General features: G+C 35.3%; 3 protein-coding genes across 4 annotated transcripts in view; 1 reads left to right on the top strand and 2 right to left on the bottom strand.

Moving 5' to 3' along the window:
* Positions 1-266: 266 nt before the first annotated feature.
* LOC113396293 (uncharacterized) lies at positions 267-5,480 on the bottom strand. 2 transcript variants are annotated; one of them, XM_026634184.2, is made up of 8 exons: positions 5,228-5,452; positions 4,409-4,457; positions 3,552-3,706; positions 2,819-3,032; positions 2,152-2,269; positions 1,692-1,759; positions 1,180-1,359; positions 267-1,089 (listed from the first exon to the last, which is right to left on the bottom strand). In XM_026634184.2, exons 2-8 carry the CDS (start codon positions 4,409-4,411, stop codon positions 559-561), a joined length of 1,269 nt encoding a protein of 422 aa, XP_026489969.2. In that variant the 5' UTR covers positions 4,412-4,457; positions 5,228-5,452; the 3' UTR covers positions 267-558. The 2 variants fall into 2 exon arrangements, with proteins under 2 accessions (XP_026489969.2, XP_026489968.2); XM_026634183.2 differs by lacking the exon at positions 4,409-4,457 and having other exon boundaries at positions 5,228-5,480.
* A 1,786-nt stretch (positions 5,481-7,266) lies between these two features.
* LOC113396292 (uncharacterized protein F54F2.9) lies at positions 7,267-15,697 on the top strand. Its single transcript, XM_026634182.2, has 8 exons — positions 7,267-7,562; positions 7,672-7,820; positions 8,019-8,190; positions 8,716-8,942; positions 9,451-9,625; positions 9,752-9,982; positions 11,344-11,493; positions 15,414-15,697. The coding sequence occupies exons 1-8, from the start codon at positions 7,431-7,433 to the stop codon at positions 15,543-15,545; spliced, it is 1,368 nt and encodes a 455-aa protein (XP_026489967.2). The 5' UTR covers positions 7,267-7,430; the 3' UTR covers positions 15,546-15,697.
* A 2,016-nt stretch (positions 15,698-17,713) lies between these two features.
* LOC113396258 (hemocytin) overlaps positions 17,714-20,000 on the bottom strand; it is a 48,567-nt gene continuing 46,280 nt past the window's right edge. Inside the window, exons 71-75 of the mRNA XM_064215646.1 lie at positions 19,668-19,872; positions 19,347-19,520; positions 18,863-19,015; positions 18,523-18,699; positions 17,714-18,302 (exon numbers count right to left, since the gene is read on the bottom strand). Of these exons, the coding sequence (XP_064071716.1) occupies positions 18,175-18,302; positions 18,523-18,699; positions 18,863-19,015; positions 19,347-19,520; positions 19,668-19,872 (837 nt within the window). The 3' untranslated portion in view covers positions 17,714-18,174. The remainder of the gene's footprint in view (positions 18,303-18,522; positions 18,700-18,862; positions 19,016-19,346; positions 19,521-19,667; positions 19,873-20,000) is intronic.

Raw genomic sequence — 20,000 nt, 5'->3', positions numbered from 1 at the left:
AATTTTAATATTCATATAGGTTTAAAACTTTTTAAAATTTTTGTACTTGACCTTAATCAGAAAAATTCTGAGCAGTGCGTTTAATTAAAAAAAAATACACTGCTATTTGAGTATTTGCTGTTCTTGTTTTAGTGGTAAGTTAGCTAGTGTAACTACCCGCACAAAGTTTTACCTTATCATGTATATGTCGTGTCTGACATCTTGAATTCATTTTAAACAAACATATATGCAGGTAAACAATTTTTATGGAAAATAAAACAAACACAGCCTAATTTGACATATAATATAATAATAGAAAGCAAGTGAACAATGGTCCAACAAGCTCATTCCTTAAATCTAAGTAATATAATTGAATAACATTTAGCTAGCTACGTCGCGGTGTTCGCGATAGAGCATATTATAAACAATCACAACATTGAGATTTGGATGATCCCCACAAGATCGCTGTTAGCTGGTTGGGGTTGAGAAACTAGGCCGTGAGATAGGGTACAGTCACGAACTTCTATTTTGAAACACTCATTAATTAGATGCTATTTGAATATAACGCAGCGAGGTGTTCTAGAATTTATGATCCATGCGCGAGGATTCCACGTCCGCTAACAAGGGGTCGTTCTCTTCTTCTAGCCTTGACGATCTCGAACTGAGTCTCGAAGCTGAGACTCTCTGTGTAAAATTTAATAAATTGGGTACAAGAGCTCCACTCGGTGTTGCTGGAGCGGATCTCGTTAATAATTTTCTTGTTCCGGGAGGTATTTTTGATAGTGGTATATATAAGCTCGATTTTCTCGTTCGTGAAGTTTTTCGGAAGAGGTCGTGTCTTCTTTGGCATCTTTCGTCGATCTGTCTTCGGAGAGTCGACTCTCTTGATTGCGTTGGACTGGTGGGTTGCGGCGGTGACTCACATCCTCCAGGTGTATCCGGAGATGTCAGGAAGAGGTGGCGGAGGTATGCGGCGCGTTCACAGTAAGTGTCATCAGTGCTGGGAGAGGCTCGACGTGGTGGAGGCGACGAACCGAGACGAGGCTTGCAACCTCCATCACAGTAAAGTTCACAGTCGATGAGATCCAACTCCAGATCATAATTTTGATCCTGAGGTTAAAAAAAATAAAATCTTGTTTAAAAATTACACGATGTTAATATCGTTGGATACTTGTAGCGAGACTAATACGATATCGATACCGGTGAGGTGATGACATTCTCTCGGAAAGCGCCGTGCTCGCGTCGCCGCGGCTCGGGTAGTGACGTCATGGAGCGCAGCGCGCCGCGCCCGCACGCCGCGCCGCACGCCCCGCCGCACCCCCCGCCGCACTCCCCGCAGTTACTCGCACATGAATATGGTGGTGGAATTATAGAATTTACCTGTGAAAAACGAAATACTATGTATGTTCAAAGATCAAACGCTATAAAATATAATTTCACCGACAAAATAGCCTAACCTCCTCTCCTAAAAAACATAAAGAAAGATCTGATTTTATTCCTCCATTGCTTTTATTGCTTGTTGACGGATGTAAAGGGTCTTAATTTCCAAAATAAGTTTACTTTATTGCAGATGGTTGCAGATGCAGATGATTATGAATGATTAAAATGATTTTGTTTTTTACGTTTTTTAGTTTTACTAAATTTAATGTAATTATTATTAAATCCAATTAGGTTTACGTTAAGAAAAATTGTTAGTTACAAAGATTACTCACCTCATTTGCTGCGTTACATATAAAACTAGAATTAAGGGATTCTGCGGTACTTGTAGCTGATAGGGAACCTGTAACATGAATAAAAACCTCGATAAATCCTCTAATAAATCATGTTACGTTTAATTTTTAATATATTATTTCCGTTTTTGAAATCGAAAATCTTTTGACCTCTCGTGTAGTAGTAATAGAGGTAAAGCTGTAAAATAAGTCTCATCATAATAATACCTAACTCAGATGATGAGCGGAATTACGATTCAACCGCGTCATATATGTATATATAATATTTAGATTTATAATTAACCATATTTTCCGGCCTTCATGAGTCCTTCTTCATGAGTCCTTTTTCATGAGTCACTTGTGACACAAGTTTTTTTTTTTAAATATTGTGTCTGCTGTTACAGTTTTTGGAAACGGAAGTTGGAAAGAATAAGTCACATAGAGTGAATTAAATATTATTTACCTGGTGCGCGAATTACATAGTTTCTAAAGTAGTGAACCATAAGATAGCTTCCTCCGGATTTACCGTCTCCTTCGCCGCATGTAATAACGAGTGGATAGAGGTCTGGTTTTGACGTGACCTGGCAAAGAAAGAACCACTCATACAACCCAACCTTGATAACTTTGTCATGTGATAAAATAATTACAACAGAAAAATAATTATTATTCAGATCAGGAGACTTTCTTACGACTGTATTCAGGAGACTTTCTTACGAATGAAGTACTTCTGATAGCGATATTTATATAGCTAAATATTGCCACTGTATGAAATATTAACTATCTCTTAGATCGTCAATTCGCTATCAATCTTGGGAATAATGATGTAATGGCCTTTATGCTTATAGTTACGCCGGCTCACTCATCCTTCAAACCGGAACTTTGCTATTTAGCGATAGAATATATGTTGAGTGGGTAGTACCAATCCAGAGGGCTTGCAAAAAGCCCTAACACTCTATTTTGTGGTTATAGTAACAACTTTCAATAAAAAGCGTACAAACGTGCACCAAACATGCAACACTTTAATGAATAGCCTAGAAGAATTATCCTTTAAAATAAAAAATAGATACTAAAAAACTTAATAGCGAAATAATAAAACTTTCAAATTAATAAGTTCACAACAAAAATATCACTTCAGAATACGGTGGTGGCGCCTGGTGTATGGATCCACAGCGGCTGTAGCGCGGGGGAGGGTAGACGGAACCAGCAGAGTCGCGATCGGAGCGATTACGGGGGACGCAGCAAGCGAAAGAACACATGTAGATGCCAGATGGACGCTTGTAAACCAGGCACCACACGCAACACACCAGGATCCCGGCTAGAGTACCCAAGAGGAAAAGCACCTCCCTGAAACAAATAATCTTAATGATAAAATTTGTTAAAAAAAACCTCGATGGGATATTACGACTCTTCAATCAATATTAAGAAAAATTAAAATATCAAAATCCATCCTATAAAACAAAGAGATACATATCAGATGTTAGCTATAAATCAAGAAAAAAGAATGTTGCAATAAAATTAATCTTAAAAAAATTTTGTAAGCAAGCCAATTTTTTTGTTTTCTTTGACACCATTGCGAGAAAAATTCCCATTAGGATTATTGGTGCCAAGGTCTTATCGTGCCTTATTGGTCTCATGTCTAGCTTATAAGTCCGATCCCAAAGTCAAACGACGAAACCAGCCATTAGAAAGTTATTCTCAATAGCCTTCTCTCTCGAATTCTCTCCGCCGTGTTATATTGACGTCCCATTAGATTATGAGGCAATAGAAACTGCACCTGCACTTACGCATAACGCACCTTGAGTTATATTATATATATATATATATTTATGATTTTCTGTACAGTTCACTATTATATAATCTTACCACTGTGAATACCAGGAACCATTGAAAACATCTTCCAAAGGATCATTTGGGCCGTGACGTGGGGGGTTTGTGGCTGGTGCGCAACAACCTTCATCGCAGCATTCCCATTGCGGTGGGCATAGCTGCCCATCCGAGCAAGGAGTTTCAGCGGCACACTGAAAATTAAAAAAAAAAGAAAAGTTGCGTTATAAGTTACAAAACAAATAAGATTTGTAATTCATGATGAACTGAGCTGCCATGGGTAATTTCATTCATGATTTTTTTTAAATATTTTAAATAAGTGTTCAAATATATTATCTTTGTCTTATTTTAGCACCTTTGAATAACGCTCGTATTCTTCGTATACTCTTACTTCTATAGGTTTAATTATGCGTATCGATTTATCTATTAGCTAACTATGTATCGAAATCTAAGCTAATTGACTTAATTTGTAACTAAATTTAATAAAAAGCTATTAGTGGCGTTAATAAAGAAAACAAGTTCAAGTAGGCCATGCGTGTGTAACGATTATTTTTAAAAAAGAGACCACTATGTAGGAATAACTGTATAAGAATATTACTATTTTTAAATAAAGCAGCCTCCTTTAATTACAATGAAGATTTATAAAGCATGAAGTGATATTGTCATATATATATTTAAAAAAAAAACAAACGTTATTTTAAGATAAAGTAACTATAATAAGCTCTATAGATATAGCTATGTAGATATTTTGAAAAAATGAGCTAAAATTAGTTTTCAATGTCAGATGAATATATTTTAAATTAATAAATATTTTAAATGTTGTGTAAACAGATGCTTTGATTTTGTGTGCTAATTAAATTGTAGCTAAGACTAAACACATGCTCAAACAAAAATACCATGTTTTCCAATTGATCACGCAGGAAAAGATCCAACAGAGTCGTAGACCTGGTAGAAGAAGAATAGCTTCAAATTAAAAAAAAAACAGTAGACCTTAATTTGTCATTTTCATTGTATCCGAACTAAAATGAAAATAAGGGATGATACACACTACAAAAAGGCATACTTGAAAATTAAAAAAAAAGAAGTAGAGAATATTTGGTATATTAATTAAATTCATTTTTGAATTTTCAGTTAGAAGTCAAAATTAAGGAAATGCCAGCAAAAAATACATAAAACTGTTCACACCGAGAAAACAGTCATGGTAGCTTTCGCGCGAAATTTTCACGTGAACGTAAGGCGCATGTTTTCCCGCCGATCGATCGGGCTGTCAAAACTTAAGTAAGCAATCAGCATTCGGCATAGTCATTTTGCAAATCGGCTCTTTCTGATTAGGCTCTACAATGAATATGATTTATCTTTGAATATCATATGATATCTTAACAAAATAACGATAACCGCCATGTTTTTCAAAAAAAATCTTTTATGAAGTACAGATTGCTTACTAATATTAAAACCAGTATTTTCAGTTTATTAATTTACAAGTATGCTTTTATTAATTGATAAGATGAATGAAACAATTTTCGTGCAATAAAATCTTAGGGTTGATACTTAATAGGTTTAAGAATTTACGTTACAAATTGTTATTATTGAATATAAATATTTGATACATCAAAATATTTTTCATGGATAATAAAAATGATGATCCACTAAATATAGTACCTAATTAGGTGACATTAATCATCGACACATGCACATCAACAAATAAAAGGACTCACAGCCGGCTTGCTCAATATAACCCCCAGCATAGAAACACCGAGGCAAAAGAAAATCATGGTTATCACGAAGAGCGGAGTTGGGCACGGCATGGATAATAGAATCTATTCACATAATATGCTAGACTCAATCTAGATGCACGATGCAACTGCACCTTGCAACACGTCGCTGGGAATAATGAAAATTTATTTGAGGGACGCCATCCCCGCGCCGCGTATCACCCCCTCGCGGGGCCGTGTGAAACTGAATTTTCTTGTACATATAACTGAAATGGCTACTTTATTAGGTCCTCCCCGCCCGTCTCGCCCTTCACATCCCCGTCCGGGCGCGTAAGCCTCCTCAAATACACTGAGCTCAGTTTACATTGGTCGCTATAGGAAATGCTCTGTAAACGTGTCTATTTTAGTGGAGCTGTACAAAACGTAAACCTCCATGAAACCTAAGCAATAAGATTCAAAGTCGTATAATATTTCGAAGTCACCAAATGGTGAAATAAGTGTTGACCAGTCATAGGAGAGTTCCATTCCTCAAATAGAATATTGAACCATATTCTAGGAATTGCATCCAGGCACAGATTTTATAAAGGACATCTATGACGCGTGATTTGCCATCCCTCTCATGTCATATTGTGTATATGTACAAGTGAGAAAGAGTTGAAAAATTCCCAAGTACTTGTATTATATTGCGCGGATAGCTCCAAGTTCGATGAAAATCAATGATAATATTGTATATGATACGAATAGTAGTGCTTGAAAAAATAACCCAGGGGTTCCATCTATGATGACCTAGTTAATCATAAACAAGCGTAAAATCATTAAAAAAAAAACAGTTTTTGAGAACTTTTCGTGAAAACATTTTTTTTTTAACCATAATTTTTGAAAATAACTTTGTCTATCTTTCTGTTGTTGCTCTTACACGTCCAAATGACTTAATCGTATTTGTAAAAAATTGGTGAAAAGCAAGCTTAAACTTCAAAGAAGGACATAAGCTTTTTTATACCTAACACCTGACGACCAATCCTTAAAATGCGAGCAAAGCCACGGAAGAGAACTAGTTATAGATATAATTATAGGTTTTAGAAAAAATGGAAAAGTGTACAATTACAATACCATAATGCTGTGCTGATTTGGCTTACTGCTTTCTACGATAAAAACACAATATGCGAGATATTTAATAAAATTCCGTTAAATGTTTTGTTTGCCCTTTGATTTATTTAATATGACCTATTAATTATATTATCTTAATACATATGATGTGATTATTAGATTATTGGGTAATGTTTCGTGGTCATTTTACCTTTTACACATTGTCATTGCAAGATATGCAAAGCACTCCTTACAATTTTATTTATTATTATCGCACCACCGACAATAGTTATTTAAGTTTTATAACTATATTTACATAAGAAGGGCTCAGTTATATTTCAAATACATGAATACTAGGAATTTAATTATTTTGGTAGATTCATTGACGAGTGACCACTGATCAGGTCATCGCTTAAGATTATGTCCATAATGGCTAACTCAGAACTTTGACACTCGCAAGTTGAGATTCCTTTATAATTAGCTAAAATAGAATATTATTTAGTTGTAAGGCTTTGTGCAAGCCAGTCTTGATAGATACCATCCACTCATCGTATATTCTACCATCAAGCAGTATTACCTACTACTGTTGTGTAGAGGTATCTGCAGTTGAGTAATCTGCAGCTTTATTATTTGGAGTGTTTGAATATTTATAGTGAATTTTCCAATGACAGTACAAAAACATGATATGTTAATAAATATTCTTTAAACCAGCATAAAAATTAATATGCAAATTGTGGTTGTAACTCTTTTAGAATATCATCCGACGAATAACATAAATATGATTATATTAATATAGAAAACAAATATTCATAAAATAGATTATTTAGGCAAGGCATTTTATGAAACCAAAAGCATAAAAATGAACGTGTCCATTTTTGAACATTGAAGTTTTTAAATACGTATAATATATACATGACACAAGTACAAATACATCTAAACGTCAGTTTTGTGGCGACGTTCGACGTTGTGACATTTCGCATTTAGTGACATTTTAATCATATCATTGCCAATTATAATAAGTCAAAATCAGTCTGAGTGGTTCACATTATCAATGAAAATGTCCCAAATCGTGTAATTCATGTGTTAAATCGTCGACCTATTTATTATAAATAAAAGAAAAATGCGGTGTGGAATTTTGTTATTTTTTACTTTAATCTTAAGTGTCCGTGCATGGAATGATGATGATTTAGAGGTCTTCGACGTGGTTGAAGAAGTGAATCAGAATTTTTATGAATTATTGGGAGTTTTAAAGGTGAGTGAAAATTATTGTGACTTTCCCTAAATATGTCTCATAAATTAAATACTCGTTTTGAACATAAGATTAAAAATTATAATATTACTATCTTTTTATTGTTTTTAAGGATGCTTCACAATCAGAAATAAAATCAGCCTTCAAAAGGCTAACATTAAAGCTCCACCCGGATAAAAACGACGCTCCAGATGCAGATGTTCAATTTAGGAACTTAGTATCTGTTCACAACATACTTAAAGATCCTGGGAAACGAGAAAAGTAATGACTACAATAAAATTGTTAATAACATATGTACATAGTTAGATATTGAGCTTTCATACATGTAATTTACTTATTTCTAAAATTTTGTTATCATAATAAGTTAATTTTATTAATATTTATAATATATAAACATTTTTAATTTAATATATTTATAATGACATAAAATTATCTCATATTTATCTTTACATAAATCAGGTATAATGAGGTCCTCAAGAATGGTCTTCCGAACTGGCGTTCAGCAGTGTATTACTATAGACAAGTGAGGAGGATGGGCTTGGCCGAGGGTTCTATAATACTTTTTGTAATCATAACATTCGGACAGTATGCTGTTGGCTGGGCTGCATATTTCGAAAAGAGGTTTACAGCTGTAAGTAGATTTATTTCTTAAAATTCATTAATATATGTCAATAAGTGATTCCTTAAGCAATAAGACCACAAATGTACACTAATATCATCAATGTGGTTCAAATATGGGTAATTTTTAAAATGTTATCATTCATTAATTCATCAAACTTCAAATTCTGATTAAATTATTGTTATATGGCAGTGAAATATTTGATGTTGAGATAGGTCTGCATAAAGACCATGTGTAATATGTATACCAGAACTATACAGATAGCCCATTAATAGCCCAAGATAGCCTTGTGGACAAACAGAATTGATTTATCATGCTTGAGTATCTGCCTGAAAGAAAATAATAATAGAATATAAATGAATTAAAGCATATGAGGCTAATTTTTGTTCGCAATTCATACTGAAAAATATTGAACGGGCAAGTTAAAAGTTATCTTGAAATGACTAAGTCTGATTTCATCTTAACCTGACATATTTATCATTTTGATATATTTATATGTTGTGTATGAAACTTATACAATTTTAATTTTGTCTGCAGGAGCATATATTAAATACTCGAAGCAAGAAGTTTTTTAAAAAGACAGGTTTTGACACTGGCATAGCGGAAATATTAGAACTGTTACCAAAACCTAGTATTAAAGACACTCTGCCATTTCAAATACCAAGAGTAATATGGTGGACTATCACAACGATTCCTGATGTTATAACGGAATTAAATAGAAGGAGGATAGAGATGATTGAAGAGAAGAAAAGGCGAAAGTGGAAGTGAGTTAATGATAATATATAATCTACTAGTGTCATACTTGCGGCTTCACTTGCGTTTTAGAAGTTGGTTGTTAGGCATAAAAAAGGAGCCTATGTCGTTTCTTGGGGTTCAAGCTTGCTTTATACCAACTTTCTTCAAATTCAGCTCAAGGATTTGGTCATGAAAGAGCAACAGACAGACAGAGTCGCTTTCGCATTGTAATATTAGTTTGCACACTAATAAAATATGTTATATCATAATTATGTGACTTACATGTGAGATCTTGTCCATAAAGCAATTGATTTTTGATTGCAGAAGAAAAATCTGAGGTGCGATAATATTGTACTCGTGTCAACCTGCTTATTTAATAAATAGGAATTAAAAAAAAGTTTATTCTCTTTTTTTTTTTTTTCCTATATTTTTTTTTTCCTATATTAGTCTGTAATAATAATTCATTTTATTTTAAGTGTGATGTCTGTGTCATTTTCATTAAGTATAGAGTGTAATATTTTTTATTTATATTGATAGGGAAGAAGAAGACCGTATCCGGGCGGAACGTGAAGCGGCGGCAGCGGAGGCCCGTGCGGAGGCAAGCAGTGCCGCGCGCAGGCGCAGGGCTTTCGTGCCGCCTGCCAGGGACTGTCTGCTGGATCCGGCCTCGGAGCCGGACGATGCAGCACCGGTGGCCGTACCAGTTAAACCTGTGAGTTTAAGAGCATTTAAATACATATTTTCACTTCTTTTTTAATTTATTCGAGTTTTTAATGCTAATGATGTGAGATTTTATGTATCGTTTAAAAATAATGATCATAATATAATATTCTCACAGTCCCCTCCAGTTATATCGGGAGGTCTCTGGACGGATGACGATTTGGTGGAACTAGTCCGTCTAGTAAAGAAGTACCCGCCCGGTGCAGCTGAGCGATGGGAGAGGATAGCCGAAGCTATGTCGAGGAGTGTTCCTGAAGTTACCCATATGGCCGCCAAGCTTAAGGAGAACTGCTACAAGTTACCTGGTCAAGATCAAGCGGAAGAAACACCTCCCGAGCTACCGAAAAAGGTGAGATTTGTATCTCAATTTAAAAGTAGTGATAATAATACTTGAGATAAGTATTCTGAAGCAATTAAAATAAACATAAAATTTTATTATGCAAGTTACTTGATGTTACTTGATGGTTGGGCTTTGTAAAAGCCCGGCTGGGTCGGTACCAACCACTTATCAGATATTCTACTGCGAAACAGCAATACTTAACGTTGTAGTGTTTAAAGTTTGAAGTGAGCCGGTGTAATAAGGGACATAACATCTTAGTTCCCAACATAAAATAGAAAAAAGAGAAATTGGTTTTATGTACAATTTCTGGTCACGCCTAGACGGCGTATTGTTACAATTAAAATTTATATTACGTGTCAATTATAAACTGCGATAGTGATTGGTAATCAATTTAAGCATTCCAAAGTTAGATAAAATTAATGAAACGTGATAGGCAAAGACTCTTAGGAGGTAATAATCCTATTTTCACAATCTGTTTTATTTTTAAGAATTACACATAATCAATCGGTGTTGAACTTCATCATCAATGGCTCTTATTAAAAGTCGGGCAATGTTCAGCAAAGTTTCTTCATAACTTTGAAGCCTGGCAGCGAGGCTTAGAAATTTATAGATATATATTGATGATGATCTCGTCTTGAACAATTTTGGTCTCAATGGAGACCAGCCAACTACTCAGGACATAATGTAGCGGAAACACAGGTGGTGTTTGTTTGTGTGGTGATGTGTGTTTGTATGTGTTCACACATCATCTATTCGATCACCCACAATCCGATGAGACGGCAAATCCAACACGTGTAAGAGTTCAAGCGTAGGACTTTAACGATCTTTACGTGCTATCCGAGGCACGGGTGTGTACACTTCTAAATTCCAGATTCCGGTCTGTTACTGAGAATTTTATGTAGATGATAACACACTTTGCAAATAATACGATACGTCCAAGCTATTACTTAAACAAAAATTGTAAACGAAAATGAAATCTGATTCCTATTCACTGCTTCGTGAGTTTTATTCCTCCCAAACCGTTAGCTTTGTTTACATTTACAATAAATGAGAATTTTTAACGTTTTAATATTTAATTTAAAAGTCACAATTAAACATTGTCAACATCCTAGCTTTAAGTTTTTAGGTGGTTATTGCTTGAAAGATAATTCATAAATTTTCTCGGGATCTACAACCGATAGATCGATCACTAATTTAAAAAATAACCCCTTTTTGGAAAACTTAGAACAAATCTGCTATCGTATCGGGGGTACCGGGCAAGCTTCAAAGTGTGACTTTCTAAAAGTAATAAAATCTCTTAATAATGTTCTCGCGTCGGAACACTCGAAGCGGCACAGACACAGATCGTTACAGCGAGTGGCGTTTCTCAGGTGAAGACGCGCAAGGCGGAGGAGACGAGCGGCGGCAACTGGTCGCAGGGCCAGCAGCGCGCGCTGGAGGCGGCGCTCGCCAAGAGCCCCAAGGGGGCGCCCGGGGACCGCTGGCAGAAGATCGCCACCGCCGTGCCCGGGAAGACTAAGGTACTGAACACTTTTGACGGGGACCAGAATATTACTTTATATAAAACTATGTATATTATTAGATTCGCAATCGTAGGAGTTCGTAGTCGGCCGTCGTCAAGTGTGCCTTCGACGGTGTACAACTGTTATTTAAATATCCTTGGTGTTTGATTACGTTTTTGTTTTGGTGCCCGATATGTATTTTTGTTTTATATTTGTTAATAGATTGTCACTTTGTGTGCGATTTAAGTTTTGTTGCTTATATCAGTCTTATACCTATTTGCGCTTGTGTCGTCATGAATAACAACTTCGGGACGGCATCCGTTGCGTCTTTTAGTTTGAAAAGTACGACCCTGTTTTTTTTTTATATTCTGGCTCTGGCTCTGTCTACGCCTTAAAAGAGGCTACTAAGTCCAACACTATACCACGGTAAGCTGGTGGTATACCGGCACGATTATTGGGCTAAGCTAATTTTCGGGCCCATTGCTACAAAGGTGACGCCTTCGTGGGTCAGACCGAAAAATTGGATCTGAGGTTTTTTGTTTCCAAAACAGAAGCCTTCTGATGTCATGGTCCTCATAGGGGACCAAGACAGTGTTTCTCAACGACGTGTGAGAAACACTGTCTTGTTATATTTGTCTAACTTGGGACAGACTTCTGGTCAACAAGCAGTCGTTTGAGGGGACGCTCTCACTGGTCCTTCCCTTTTAAAATCCCCCTCTGGCCCCCACCACAGTGACGTCTCACTATGATAGAGAGGACACCGTTTATTTTAGTGGGTGGTTTGGCACTAAGCAATCAGTAATGTCCTCTCTATGTTACGTTATGTTAGTTCTTTGTATAAAGTAAGTTAGTTAGTAGTTAATATTTTAGATAAAGTTTATCGTTAAGTGTGACGAAAGTGAAAGTTTAGTTGAAAGTAATTTTACGCTCGAATGGTCGTTTAGTCACTGTGATTGATTATAAAGTATTTCAATTGACCTTTTTTGTTATGATGCATTTACGTAACCGTTTTGTGTAATATTAGATAATATACGGCAGGCGTTTCTTAAATTTTTTGGCAAGACTTGCGAACAATTTATTCTACTTTTATGGATGGTTACTTACAGCAAAGTTTCAGTTTACAGGATTCAGCAAAAAATTGATGAACGACAATGTCCATAAAGATGTTGTTTATTTTAATTTACAAGTTTAAATACGCGAAGTAAAGTTTCCGACTGCGAAAAGTTAAAACATTCTTCCTGGGTCAAATCATTCAGATCTTTGATTAAATACTAAAAATAACATTAATCAATAAGGCACAGTCTATATAAGATTATATATAATATGTAGTTTGTCGTTTAAAGATTATATAAATTATAAAAAGGCGTATAGTTATTGGGCGAGACGTGGTGTATTTATTGTTATGTGGTTGTTTTTCGTGCAAAATACATTCATTCGTTTGAAGAGTAACTTCTGGGTTTTTTACGTTTTCATCTACCTGTAAAATAGACATATATGGTATTGCCAAGAATACGTCAAACTCAAATTCCTTTATTCAACATAGCAGCATTACACTTACTTATTGATGGTCAAATTAAACACTACCACCGGTTCGGAAAAAGGAACACCCTGACCTGAGAAGAACCGGTGAAAGAAACTCAGCGGGTCGTTTTTTTTTGTCAAATTAATTACATACATAATTGTATATAAATAGAAACAGCCAGGAGGCGATCGTTTCATTCCCAAGGTGAGCTTTCAAACATAGACTCACTAATTGTATACAGTAACCTTTCGCACACAAGCGTTCTTTAACAATTTTTTAAAATTTGGCAACAGAAGCATTTTGAACGCTTTCTGGGATCCTGTTGTAGAAGCGTATACATTGCCCCACAAAAGAGTTACTGACTCTATGTAGTCGAGTAACAGGAGTAACAAGATTATGTTTGTTCCTTGTACCAATGTTATGAGAATCACATTTTCTCATAAAAACATTAATATTTTTCCGTACATACAAAACATTACAGAATATATATTGAGAAGCAACAGTTAATATCTTAATTTCTTTAAATTTATACCTTAATGATTCCTTGTCTCCTAGGTTATAGATTGCGCGAATAGCCTTCTTCTGCAGCACAAATATAGTATGGATAGCGGCTGCGTTACCCCAAAGCATAATACCGTAGGACATTATACTGTGAAAGTAACTGAAATAAACTAGGCGAGCCGTATCAACATCGGTAAATAATCTAATTTTTTTGACTGCAAATGCCGCAGAACTCAGTCTACTCGCCAATCCGTTTATATGGGGGAGCCACTGTAACTTGGCATCAAGAGTAAGGCCAAGAAATTCAGTTGTTTCAACTGGATCCATCGATTCCCCATTGATAAGTACATCGGGTTTTACGTTTGCACGTTTGGTGTGCTAAATTTTACAATTTTAGTTTTTTTATTATTCAGCCTAAGATTATTTACGCTAAACCAGTGTACTATATCAGACATAGCATTGTTTACATCGTCATACTGTACCTGTTTCCTATTAATTTTAAAAACCAAAGAGGTATCATCAGCAAACAATACTATATCATGTTTGTTCCCAACAAGAAAGGGCAAGTCATTTATGTATATGAGGAATAGAAAAGGTCCAAGAATTGATCCTTATGGGACCCCCATACCAACTGAGACCCCAGGAGACCATGTCCCTTTAACGTCAACCCTCTGAATTCTATTGTTAAGATAAGAAGTCAGAAGGTCGAGTGCACATTCTCTAATTCCATAGTGATATAGTTTCCTGACCAGAGTTTCATGTTGAACACAATCAAAGGCTTTGGATAAGTCGCAGAAAATCCCTAAGGCATCCTGCGACCTCTCCCAGGCTTCATAGATATTTCTTATAAGTTCTATACCTGCGTCGGTAGTCCAGCGACCCCTCGTAAATCCAAATTGTTTTCTATGAAGCAGATTGTATCTATTGAAATATGCTAATAATTGATTTAGAATAATTTTTTCAAATATTTTGCTGAGAGTTGATAGCATTGAGATTGGCCTATAGTTGTTAGGATCTGAAGAGCTACCAGATTTAAATATTGGAATGACTTTACTATGTTTTATCAGGTCAGGAAATACACCACGTTGAACACAATCATTGAATATTATTGCAAGATAAGGTGCAATCACATCAATAATTGAATTAATCACCTTTACAGAAATACCCCATAGATCAGCAGTTTTCTTAATGTCTAATGACTTAAATGTACAAATTATGTCATTGGTGTTTACAGGGGTAAAATTAAATTTTTATTTGCATTTTCGTACATTTTCTTTCATCAATGATTCGGTAACTGCTGGAGAAGAAATAAGTAACTTAATTGTAGAAACTGGTATGTCAGAAAAAAAATGTTCAAAAACTGAAGCAACTTCCCGTTCACTATTTATGATTTTATTATTATAATTTAAGTTTAATTCAGAGCTGCGACTGCCACCTCTATCAGTTTCACAATTAATAATTTTCCAAGTCATTTTTATTTTGTCATATGCATTCTTAATTCTATTTTTTATAGTTAAAGACTGCCAAAAAGCACACTTTTCTAAATAATTTTGAATAGTTACTTACATAGTTGGCAAAAGTGGCACTGTGATTGTACATCCTTTCATTATAAAGTTCGTACATTCGTTGCCTACTTTTATGAATTCCAATAGTCGATAGAGAATACTTTTTTTAAGGCGTGCAACATTTTTTTAAATATATTTTTGTAATTTTATTTAATTTTCATTTATATTGTTTTGAAATACTAACTTAATTCAGATATTTTTTTTTGATACATTGAAATTTTTTTCATAATATTTTATAACTTTTTGTCTGAAATGTATTATTATTTAATTTCTCTCTCATTTATGAAAAAGAGTAACTGCAATGGAAGCTTGACTTTTGAAAAAAGAATATTTTGATTTTTTTTTATTAGGAGGAGTGTATGCAGAGGTGCAAATATTTATCAGAAATGTTAAGAAAACAGAAGCAGAAGGAAGAAGAATCACAAAAACTAAACGCGGAAACTCCCAACGAAAATGATAATCAGATTGACGAAGAAGACTAAATTTGAATATTAATATTAATTTTTAATCTGTGGTAGTTATAATTATCTGTGGTCAAAATTTATTCGCTTTTCTTAGTTGGATGTTCGAATAAAATTACTATAGGAATTAAAAAATGGTGACAAAAAACGCATAATTTTATCAATATTTACAATAATAAATTATAACATCTCTGACAATTTCTTTTATTAACATATTTAATAATATATATATATATATAACATATATATCAATAGCCAAAGTACGCATTCCAAGTATTTCGTAAACAATCGAATAACTCAATGTTTTTTCAATTACATATTTGAATTCCACCGGCTTAAGAAAAAATAACTTAATAAAAATTTTCAGTATAAACGACGTATTTATAGCCTATTTAAATGGCAGGACGCCTAAGAATGAAAAACATTTTTCACATTGAATTGAGATTGAAAGTTATCTATGGTATTCAATATAGATTCGTGAAAAAATGGCGTTTTGAATATCGGCGAAGTTTTTATTTGAATTTGTATAATTTTTTTTTTTTAGTTACTATTTCAACTATATACTGATTAGTACTACAAAGTCCTCCGGCTATGAGAAGCTACGCCAGGAGTCTTTTAGAGTAAGTTCAAATATTATATATACTATCTAATCAGATTCAATAAAATTTAGACATAGACAATTTTACAACAAATTCTTCTACGAAAATATACCTAACGGCTTTTAACAATGAAAGTGCGATGCGACGATTCGTAATTGTATTAAAAAAAAAGAAATAAAGATGTTAATCATGATTAGTTTGTAGTGCTTAATAAAACAGAGTTATTAGCTAATCGCATAGAAAATGTTAATCGACTTCTATCAATCTAGTTTTTTTTAATTTGTTAGAAAACGTAAAAAAAATCCTCCGTCTTAAGGCTGCTTACGCAATACTTGAATGTGTCCATATTTTCAAATTTAAATTCCTATCCTGTCTTAGAAACTGTTAGGTGATCCTGAGAACTGCTGCCGGGGCCGCAGTGTCGATGCGGAAGATCGGTTTGGGGATGGTGTACACGTCGGGCTCTTTAAGGGCTCGGGGTAAAAATGGAAATAAATTAAACATTTTCGTCTTTTTTAACTATTTATAGCTAGATATGCACAAAATTTATTTGTTTTTGGTAGTCTTAAGTACAATTATTTTGGAAATGGTTGACTAACAAACCACAACTTGTTTTAAGTTCGAATTTTAATATTCATTATTTTATAGTTATATTAATAATGAACGGAAATCACGTAGGAGGTACACGTTATGGCGTGTTATGGCCGTCCGCAGGTGAAGACGCGTAAGGTGGAGGAGCCGAGTGGCGACAACTGGTCTCGGACCCAGCAGAGCGCGTTGGAGGCCGCCCTCGCCAAGATTCCCAAGGGAGCTAAGGGAGACCGCTGGCAGAAGATCGCGAATGCCGTGCCCGGGAAGACCACGGTACGGCATTTGGTACTTACGTATTAAAAATAAACGGCGAATGCGCCAATACTTTAAGTTAGGTTAGATTGAGATATTCATCTTTCCAAATATTGTTTTATAACTTGACTAATTGAGATGTAATAATTTGAAAAAAAAAGTAACTACTGAGTTACTTGCCTGTTCTCATCGAAATTCCTTAACTGTGGTAGCTTTACATTCGATTGAATCCTGTAAAATGACGATTCTAAAGTGTTTATAACGAGTCTACTTGGAGTATTTCTATTTTTCCTAGGAGGAGTGCATGCGGAGGTTCAAATATGTATCAGAGATGTTGAGAAATCAAAAAATAAAGCTGTTACAAGAAGGAAAACGAAATACAAAAACTAAACGTGGACACTACCAACGAAAAAGATTAAGTGATTTAATTTAATTTGTATGATGTTTCCAATGTTTTCTCTATTGTATTGGACGTCATACGTAATTTCAGTTTTAAGTAATATAAGTATGTGTTTGAATAAATGTTTCTCGTTAAATGTGATGGCTAGTGATTGTAACAATTTTTGAATGGTAATTTCATGTGAGTTCGAATTCGTGTTCTAGGTCTGTAAAAAGTAATTTTAAAGATTCAAATAAATGTTCAGTGTGTGGTAGTTTTAATTATCTGTGGTCAAAATTATTGGCATTTGTTTGTTGATCGTTAGAATTTCTATTCGAATTAAAAATTGTGATAATACAAACGCATAATTTATCAATATTATATTCTTTATTTACAATAATAAATGATTAAAATCACTGGATACTTCTTTCATTAATACATTTTATAATAAATCCAAAAGTAATATTTTTTTTGGAAATATTTTTATAAACAAAGAACGCGTTTCAAGTATTTCGTAAGCTTCAAATCTTTTAAGAGAAAATAAAATAATCTTTTGACAGCACAAAATAACATATAAATATATATATATATATATATATATTTGTTTTTACTTAATAACGTCGATTACTCTGACTAAAAATAAGGGTTTTCAGTGAAACCATTAAGAAAAGGTGTTTCTTTAGAAAAATTGGTTTTATGCTTTGTTACAGATGTCAGAAAAGTTAAAAAAATATATCGAATGCCCCGTCCCACCCATCTACGTAATACTTAAACGCGTCTAATTTTAAATTTAAATTCCTATCCTCACTTAGAAGTGACTAGATGGTGATCAGAACTGTCGGCGAGGGGCCGGAGTCCCGTAGCGGACGAACATGTCGGGGACGGTGTACTCGTCGGGCTCCTTGGAGCGCCAGCGCCCGTATTGAGGTGTCGGTTGGTTGGACGCTTGCGAGTATCCTGCACGATATATTTTATTAAATTACATTATTTTTTATTTCGACAAATGAAGAGGAAATGAACTTTTCGTTTCTTTAAATTAACCATCTACAGCTCGTCCTGTGTTTCATATGACTCAAGGGTAAATTTCTAATGTTATAAATTTATTTAGAAAACAAATAGAACGGAGATTCCAGTTACAAATATTAACAGCGAACACGTATATCCGCTCGCGTCTCACCGCTCTTGCTGGGGTACCAGTGCGAGGCCAGCTCGGCGCAGCGCCTGCAGGCGCAGTCGGCCGGCGACGCGAGGCGGTGCGGGCGCCGCGAGCCGTCCGCGCACGTCAGCGACACCAGCAGCGGCGCGTAGCGCGTCGCCTGGCAGCACTCGCACGACGAGTCGTGGATGCCGGTCTCTGCGGTCAGATTCGATGTATGGCCGAAGTTTATGACCTCTCTGTTATTTTTATAGACTCGACTCGACTCGACTTTGATAATTAATACTTTCGGAATTAAATCAAATTATGAATTATAAACGATTTAGTTAAAACGATAAGGAACTAATCGAGTTTCACTCACGGTTGTTGTACAGAGTTCCGGAGTCACACGAGCCTCTGCACTCCTGGAATCCGTCGAGCGGTTCCTCGTTGACGCAAAGACCGTGCGGACCCATGTGCACTCGGATCAGACCGACCGACTCGCTCTTGGGCATCGGCGTTGGTACACATGTGCCTGGAAGATCAATGAAACAAATCAGAATGCACTTACCCATACGTGTTGTGTGACCTTTAAATAATAATCCATCAAATATAATTAAATTATCAGTCTTATGTGCAATGTCTTAATATTGGAACAACTAATTTTCCAAATTTTATCATAATAATATAAAAATAGTATCACTGAAATAACTAAAATCGTAATACATATATTTTTAAAGGATGACAACATCCGAATTTTCTCGCGTAATTTTTAATAAGATAAATATTAAATACGAATATTTTAATATGTCGATAATCGGGTTTATGCGTTCCGGTAATTCAAAGATTTTTAAGACCACACTTACTTAGTGAAGACGGTTTCTCCTTGCACACCTGACAGCAGGTCTCATTGACGAGGTCCTGCGGGGCGCAGGCCGACACGTCAGGACATGGGTACTGCGCTGACGTCGTGTACACCTCGCCCTCGATCCCTTCACACGAAAACGTCGTGCAGTTGTCGGCGGATTGCCATGTTGTACCTGTCAAATATTAATAATCATTTAACTTAGTATTTACAAAACTTAACACTGTTGTTTCTTTTCATTCGGCAATTTAAAGACCCCAAGATCTACAGCTCAACAGGCTAGCCAACACGTCTAGAATTAAGCAAGAGTATACCAACTCACCAGGTTCCTTTAGTTCATCGCCGACCACACACTTGTCCTGCACACAGTGTCCGCAGCAGACCCCGGCAGCAGGCTCGATGTACTTCCAGCCTCGCTTGCAGTCCCTGACGCAAGTCTCGACGCTGGCGGCGTGCGTGAGGCCGGCCTCGTCGCGGGAGCACGTGTAGTTCTTACAGGGGTCGGAGGATGGCCACGTTTGACCCTCCTGGATAGGATTTTATAAATCTTTTAAATTAATTTTTTAGGTCTTCCATAATGTAATTATTTTTAGAAAGGCAGCCTGCCAATTGTAAAGTGATCTTCTCGGCCGTTAGATATATGCAAAAAGAAACA

Source organism: Vanessa tameamea, chromosome 8 (assembly GCF_037043105.1).
Source record: "Vanessa tameamea isolate UH-Manoa-2023 chromosome 8, ilVanTame1 primary haplotype, whole genome shotgun sequence".
Classification (NCBI taxonomy): domain Eukaryota; kingdom Metazoa; phylum Arthropoda; class Insecta; order Lepidoptera; family Nymphalidae; genus Vanessa; species Vanessa tameamea.
Note: the sequence above shows the minus strand (reverse complement) of the source record. Positions and strands in the feature narration are given on the sequence as shown.

What these genes read in the sequence shown, in the direction of transcription:
- LOC113396292 (XM_026634182.2), top strand. Translation starts at nt 7,431, where the DNA reads ATGCGGTGTGGAATTTTGTTATTTTTTACTTTAATCTTAAGTGTCCGT. An exon ending in AAGAAAAGGCGAAAGTGGAA is followed by an intron (nt 8,943 to 9,450) that starts GTGAGTTAATGA and finishes TTATATTGATAG; the next exon opens with GGAAGAAGAAGACCGTATCC. An exon ending in TGGCCGTACCAGTTAAACCT is followed by an intron (nt 9,626 to 9,751) that starts GTGAGTTTAAGA and finishes ATATTCTCACAG; the next exon opens with TCCCCTCCAGTTATATCGGG.
- LOC113396293 (XM_026634183.2), bottom strand. Translation starts at nt 5,317, where the DNA reads ATGCCGTGCCCAACTCCGCTCTTCGTGATAACCATGATTTTCTTTTGC. An exon ending in CTATGTAATTCGCGCACCAG is followed by an intron (nt 1,760 to 2,151) that starts GTAAATAATATT and finishes TTCATGTTACAG; the next exon opens with GTTCCCTATCAGCTACAAGT. An exon ending in TATGTAACGCAGCAAATGAG is followed by an intron (nt 1,360 to 1,691) that starts GTGAGTAATCTT and finishes CGTTTTTCACAG; the next exon opens with GTAAATTCTATAATTCCACC.